Source organism: Raphanus sativus, unplaced genomic scaffold (assembly GCF_000801105.2).
Source record: "Raphanus sativus cultivar WK10039 unplaced genomic scaffold, ASM80110v3 Scaffold3614, whole genome shotgun sequence".
NCBI lineage: Eukaryota > Viridiplantae > Streptophyta > Magnoliopsida > Brassicales > Brassicaceae > Raphanus > Raphanus sativus.
Window position 1 is genome coordinate 1 of NW_026618920.1, and position 7,923 is coordinate 7,923.

A 7,923-nucleotide genomic window follows, 5' to 3' on the forward strand; every position below is an offset into this window, starting at 1 on the left:
AAAATTATATGAAATGAAAAAGAAAAAAATGAGGAATATTATTTAGCTTTAGGGAAAATGATGAATTGATTTCCCTCAAATTGTTGTAGAATTAGACCTGAATATGAAAATGATCCTCCCCTTTGTTGTTATTTATATTTACTTTTTAGATGCAACCCATTTACTTTCCCATAAATTGAATAGTATTGTTTTATTTTTTAGTTTAATTTATGTATGTTTTGTAATTAAGATTAGTTTTGAATTTTCAGAGGCATGAACCACATGGTTAACTTAAAAGGAAATTCAGGAAATTTATTACTTCTAAAATGCTTTTTATAGAATCATATGTTTGGAGTGTAACACCGTAAAATTTAGCTATAATATGAAAATAAGTTGTGAAATAAAAACGACTTAGCTATTACTTCTATTAATGTAAAATCTATTTTGTTGTAGGAGGAGCTGCGCTACCAACTCTTGAACATTGTTCTTTGAGAGGAAAAAGTGAATATATTGGAACTTTCGGCAAGCAATTGGCTTCGGCTTCCAAGAATGCTTTGCAACAAGCGGGGCCTATATGTCCGAATTTTCCTGTGACTAAGGATGTATAAATCTCTATAATGCATCCTGGAACATTCATCACTGAAGACCAACATTTTGCTACATCAGGTAATCCTGGAATACCGGGACTTGGTTGGAATGGGAGTGGAAAAGGAAATGGGATGGGAAACTGGGGTAGTTGAGCATTGGCAGAGACTACAAAACCCACAACCACCATTCGGAACCAGACATGTTTAATAGACATTATGAGATAAGGGAAAAAGAAGAAATATTTCTTCAAATATATTAGTTTTTATCGAGTTTGTATTTTCATTGATGAACATATTGTATAATCCTTTGGTCTATTTATATTGAAAGGAAAGAATCTAAAGAAACGTCTTTGTACTTTTATGTGAAATTTAATTACCTGTTTTCAAATAATACAAAGCAGAAACCGATGAGAGTAACATTATTGATAACATATAACTGGTGGACTTTAAGTCATGAAAAAAAATGATAAGATTAGTCTAAAGTATACAGTTTTGTTTTGCCTGAATACTATTGTTTCAAATCATCTCCTGTTTAAGCCAAATAACTATCTTTCTCGCTCTCTCTTGAAGCCTGGGGTAGTATAATAATTTCTAGAGTCTTGATGGTATTTTGCCTCTCTATATTCTTAAACTCTAAACTATTTTTCAATTATCAAAATAAATTAATTTTTGAGGAGATTTTTCAATTATCAAAATAAATAAATTTTTGAGGAGAGTGAACATGATAATACAACATTTAGTAATATGGTTTTGAGTATAATTTTCTAGAAAATAACCATTTAAACAGGCTAACTACATTGGCTCCTTTAGGTGGCGAATCCTTTAAAAGGAAAAAAACATTATTTAGGAACAAATTATCTACTAAAACACATATAGCGAAATCAAATATTATTCTATATAACTATTTGCTTCCTCTGATTTAGATAGTAAATGCACAAGTCAACATAGAGATACACATATTCCAAGACAAGTCTTGAGTGTTCACAATTAAAACGTTATAGAGGATATGTTTCACTATGTTTCACAAATATTTTGGTTTTGGAATTTTCACCTATTTTATACTAAACTACGACACCAAAAACAATCACGTTTTGATATATATTATACAAAAGGAAACTAATATATATAGTATTTACCTTAATTAATATAAGTTAAACTGGTACACAAGTAATAAGGTTACCTTAAAAACCAAAAAAAAAAATTTATGAAACAAAAGAGACAAAATAATGGAATATTATTTAGCTTTAAGGAAAATGATGAATTGATTTCCCTCAAATTGTTGTAAAATTAAACCTGAATATGAAAATGATCCTCTCTTTTTTGTTATTTATATTTACTTTTTAGATGCAACCCATGTACTTTCCCATATATTAAATAGTATTGTTTTATTTTTGTAGTTTAATTTAAGTATGTTTAGTAATTAAGATTAGTTTTGAATTTTCAGAGGCATGAACCACATGGTTAATTTAAAAGGAAATTTGGGAAATTTTATTACTTCTAAAATGCTTTTTATAGAATCATATGTTTGGAGTGTTACACCGTAGAATTTAGCTAAAATATCAAAATAAGTTGTGAAATAAAAACGACATAGATACTTCTATTAATGTAAAATCTATTTTGTGGTAGGAGGAGCTGCACTACCAACTCTTGAAAATTGTTCTTTGAGAGGAAAAAGTGGATATATTGGAATTTTCGGCAAGCAATTGGCTTCGGCTTCCAAGAATGCTTTGCAACAAGCGGGGTCTATATGTCCGAATTTTCCTGTGAGTATGGATGTATAAATCTGTATATTGCATCCTGGAGCATTTATCACTGAAGACCAACATTTTGCTACATCAGGTAATCCTGGAATACCGGGACTTGGTTGGAATGGAAGTGAAAAAGGGGAAACTGGGGGTAGTTGAGCATTGGCAGAGACTACAACACACACAACCACCATTAGGAACCAGACATATTTAATAGACATTATGAGATAAGGGAAAAAGAAGAAATATTTCTTCAAATATATGATTCTTTATCGAGTTCGTAATTTGATTGATGAACATATTGTACAATCATTTTTCTATTTATATTGAAAGGAAAGAAGCTAAAGAAACGTCTTTGTACTTTTATCCTAAACTTAATTACCTGTTTTCAAATCATACAAAGTAGAGTTCAAAATATATATTACAAAGCCTTCTTCTATCTCTTTATATAGTTGATCAATTTTCTTTAGTCTCTCAATCTATCTACACCTAACTAGAATACTTCAATTGTCTCTCGTGAGACAGATCATCTTACCACATGCCATATCTTTCTTTCTCTCGCTTCAGATATTGTGTAGTGTTTCATCAATTAGTGGTTGAAACTTGTGTCCAATCTGAAGCTAGCGAAAGATAGACGTGGGATGGTTGTAGAATATGCATGTATTGTTTTTGTTCGTTCTCTCGACTAAGTTCTTAATCTGCAATGATATGGGTCGAATCTGCACATTCCCTTCTTGTTTGATATTCCGTAGTGGATCCCTTTATTATTTACTCCAAAAACGTAGCAATTGTACGTACGTAGACAAGCTTTATTCCATTACCAATATGTATTTTGCTAATAGGAACACGAGTTTTTATTGAGCAGCTCCAGAGGTTTTAAGAATTATAGATAATTTATCAAGAATTTTAATAAAACACGAGTTAATAGTCAATAATTTACTTAGATAGCAATCAATTTTCCTAATTTATATTAACATTTTAAATTTTCGGAGTTTTCAACCAATATTCATTTGTCTAAGCTGAATCTTGTATATGGCCGATGTATATTTTATGAAATTGTAACCGGCTGATGGTGCTTAGTAAAACTACTACATATATCGCAAACCCGACCTACCGTTCAATTTTAAATGAAACTTCAATAGCAAAAGAAACCAGTAGTCGAAACAACAAAACAACTTAGAAGCTTCAAAGTCGAGTTATTGCTTGGATGTGGCCATGTCCCTTTTTTGTCACACTGCTGAGGCCATGTACTTATGTGCTTTCATTCTCCGATAAAATATTAGACAATCTCGACTGCCAAGACCAATAATAAATTGCACAAAAAAAAGTTGGATCAGAATCAATTACTGGTGAAAAGACAAACACTTCTCGATAAAGTCCAGTAGAACTTGCAAGATCCTATGTTCTTGAAAAAGAGTATGAACAAATACATACGAAAGCAAGCGCAAAACACCTGTCAAACCTTTGCAACCAACAGCTTAGCTGTTTGAAGGAGTAGTGGCTGATGTTGACCACGTACATGTGACTTCCATAGAGCAGTTCCTTTCTGTCATTCTTTAAGACTGGCTCACACATTCGAAGAAGTAGATAATTTAATTAACTTATAGATAGATCCTCCACTTCCAACTGATCACCTTGCTAATATGATTCTCCATGTAGTAATTCTGGTCTATAGAGATGTTATTCTCAAGCACGTAGATCGGATCTTCTGGCAATTCATACGCACTGTACAAGAGAAATGATGTTTGCATATTAATATATTATGAAGAAGATAAGGTAACGTTAATGATATGAAAGCTAACTTGGCACCTTAATTAGTAGATTGTATAACAATTAAAGTACGATCATGAATCTTTTTTTTTGTTTCTTATCGGATCTTATTTTTTTGAGTTCATGAGTTGAGATGGCAGAAATTTACATTAATTTTCTTTGAAATTTAACATTTAGTTGTGTATTTTAAAGTAGACACCCATATCAAAACATGTTGCACGAAAAATATGTTTGAATCAATTAGTTATCGAAGAAAACAAAAACTAATTTATTAGTAACTTAGGTGATAAAACCATATATTTTCAGATATAGTTGATGATGTGGCACTTACATTAATTCAAGGGATGAGACAGAAGAATATCTTCTAATTAAGATAAGAAAATCTTTGGTTACAATGTTTCAACCTATAATGTGATAAGATTGTTGTATTCTACTGAGTAAGATGAGAATATCTTCTAATTAAGATACTAAAATCTTTGGTTACAATGTTTTCAACCCTAAAATGTGATTTTCTAAAAATAGGGTTAAAATCTTGTTTTTTAAAGCCATCTTCTATCTCTTTATATACTCGATCATTTTATTCTAGTCACTCAATCTCTACGCCTATAATTCTTCGATTGTCAACAGATCATTTTACCACATCCTATATCTCGGCGTCTCTCTCTTTGGCTATTGTATAGTGTTTCATCAATTAATTGTTGAAACTCGTTCACAATGCTGAAGTGAGAGAAGCTGAGACGTGGGATGGTGGTAGAATATGCACATATTGTTTTGTTTTTTTTGCTTAACATACAGTTTTTCTTCGTTCCTGTCAACTAAGTTCTTAATTGTATATATAGCCTACTTGCTATCCAGAAATCAATTTATCGATCATATCATACGAATATTCTTCTTTCATTGGCTTGTGGCCTTGTGTAGAGAGGCTTCACTGGTTGAAAGTCATGAACACAGTCTCAAGCGGGTGAGAAATAAAAGCATTGATATGGTTCGAAAGAGTTAGCAAGTACGTATACAAGCTTTGTTCATCAGATGTGAATCCATTTTAACTACATATATAGGTTGTCCTGTGATGCAGATAACTAGAAAGTATTAACCGATGATTATGGGTTGGAAGTTTCGAACCTTTTAATCTTAATACTACAAATGATTCTCGCTTGTTTCAATCAAGTGCTTCTTAGCACAGTACTTGTTGTATATACTTATCGAAGGACCTCGCTTATAATGTTAATGTTAATGTTTATGATATAATGCAAATCTCTGCTTGCTTTTTAATTTTAATCATACAATTAATTTCAAGCTCATCATATTATGAAAGTGTAACATCATCACGCTATTGAAGAGTAACATTTTCAATGGCTTTCATTTTGGTTCTTATCCTAATTCTTCATAGCTGGATAACTTCGATTTGGAAGGTGGGAAAGACATTAGTTTAAGGGAAATGATTGTCTTATAACAATGAATAAATAACTTCTTTTGAAATAACAATCTTCGGTTACAACAACATTTCCAAGTTCCGACCTTAAATGTGTCTTTTTTGTAGACGGATTTACAAAAATATTTAAAGCCTTTCTTATCTCTTTTATATAGTTTCTCATACTCTCAACAAGTGCGTATCTATAAAAAAGAATATGTGTCAATTTTTTTGGGTTTCTTGATTGGTGTAATAGATTAATCTCAGCTCCAGGTGTTATCCTGGTTTTTAATTTTACTTTTCTCTAAAACGTTATAGGATCTAAGATAATTTTCCAGAACAAAATGTAAACAATCAGTTGCACAGATGGTTTGTTTATTGGAATCTGGATTCATTCATGTTTAAGGGTTTATTGATCAACGTAAATGATTATTAAATCATTTACATTTTAGAGAGAACTAATCACTACTCATTAATCATTTTCCCAAGAATGTTTGTAAATCAAAATAACCGATGTAGACACAGCAACCATAAAGACTTCTTATGTAGCTCAACATGATCAGCTCTTGTACTACAGTCTGGGAGACTGTTAAATTCATAAAGCGATTTCTTCAGTTTGCAGACATTGTTTTCTTTTTCCGGAACTTGGATACCCTCCCGATGAATTATGTATATCTCATCTTTATATCTTCATGAAGAAACACAATCTTCACATCAAGTTGCTAAAGCTCTTATTCCGAACCTTCTATTGGCGCTAGCAACACTCTACTGTAAGTATGTCTGACTATTGGTGAAAGTATCTCATAGTCTATACTTTATCTCTGACTAACCTCTTGCAACAACCTAATCTTTATACTTAAATCCTCATGTCAGTGTTGCTCTATCTTTAATCATGAAGATCCACTTGTAAGTAACATTTCATTCTGGTGGTAAAATGACATATCTTAAGTATGGTTTTAAAAGAAAAAAACATTATTTAAAAACAATTTAGTTATTAAAACACATATAGCGAAATTAAATATTCTTCTATATAACTATATGCTTCCTCTGATTTAGATAGTAAATGCACAAGTCAACATAGAGATACACATGTTCCAAGACAAGTCTTGAGTGTTCACAAGTGAAACCTTATAGTGAATAAGTTTCACTATGTTTCACAAAGATTGTGGTTTTGGAATTCTCGCCTATATTATACTCAAATTACAACACAAAAACAATCATGTTTTGATATATAGTATACAAAGGGAAACTAATATATAGAGAATTCGTTTTAATTAATATGAGTTAAATGGGTACATAAGTAATAAGGTTACCTTGAAAAAAAAAATATATATATATATATATAAAAGACAAAATAAAGGAATATTATTTAGCTTTAGGGAAAATGATGAATTGATTTCCCTCAAATTGTTGTACAATTAGATATGAATATGAAAATGATCCTCCCCTTTGTTGTTATTTATATTTACTTTTTAGATGCAACCCATGTACTTTTCCATATATTAATAGTATTGTTTTATTTTGTAGTTTAATTTGAGTATGTTTTGTAATTAAGATTACTTTTGAATTTTCAGAGGCATGAACCACATGGTTAATTTAAAAGGAAATTCGGGAAATTTATTACATCTAAAATGCTTTTTATAGAACCATATGTTTGGAGTGTTACACTGTAGAATTTAGCTAAAATAAGAAAATAAGTTGTGAAATAAAAACGACATAGCTATTACTTCTATTAACGTAAATTTTTTTTTGTGGTAGGAGGAGCTGTGCTACCAACTCTTGAACATTGTTCTTTGAGAGGAAAAAATGGATAGATTGGAAATTTCGGCAAGCAATTGGCTTCGGCTTCCAAGAATGCTTTGCAACAAGCGGGGCCTATATGTCCGAATTTTCCTGTGAGTAAGGATGTATAAATTTCTATAATGCATCCTGGAACATTCATCACTGAAGACCAACATTTTGCTTCATCAGGTAATCCTGGAATACCCGGACTTGGTTGGAACGGGAGTGGAAAAGGAAATGGGATGGGAAACTGGGGTAGTTGAGCATTGGCAGAGACTACAAAACCCACAACCACCATTAGGTACCAGACATGTTTAATAGACATTATGAGATAATGGAAAAAGAAGAAATATTTCTTCAAATATATGAATTTTTATCGAGTTTGTATTTTGATTGATGAACATAATGTATAATCCTTTGTCTATTTATATTGAAAGGAAAGAAGCTACATAAATGTCTTTGTACTTTTATGTGAAACTTAATTACCTGTTTTCAAATAATACAAAGCAGAAACCGATGAGACTAACATTATTAAATATAACTGGTGGACTCTTAAATCATGAAAAAACTGATCAGATTAGTCTAAAGTATACCGTTTTGTTTTGCCTTAATACTATTGTTTCAAATCATCTCCTATCTAAGCCAAATA

General features: G+C 31.1%; 2 protein-coding genes across 2 annotated transcripts; both read right to left on the reverse strand.

Annotated features, from left to right (window-relative positions):
- Nucleotides 1–418: 418 nt before the first annotated feature.
- LOC130506746 (uncharacterized) lies at nucleotides 419–781 on the reverse strand. Its single transcript, XM_057001431.1, has one exon. The coding sequence runs from the start codon at nucleotides 779–781 to the stop codon at nucleotides 419–421; it is 363 nt and encodes a 120-aa protein (XP_056857411.1).
- A 6,443-nt stretch (nucleotides 782–7,224) lies between these two features.
- Nucleotides 7,225–7,599, reverse strand: LOC130506747 (uncharacterized). The gene has a single exon (XM_057001432.1). It carries the CDS (start codon nucleotides 7,597–7,599, stop codon nucleotides 7,225–7,227), a length of 375 nt encoding a protein of 124 aa, XP_056857412.1.
- Nucleotides 7,600–7,923: the final 324 nt, after the last annotated feature.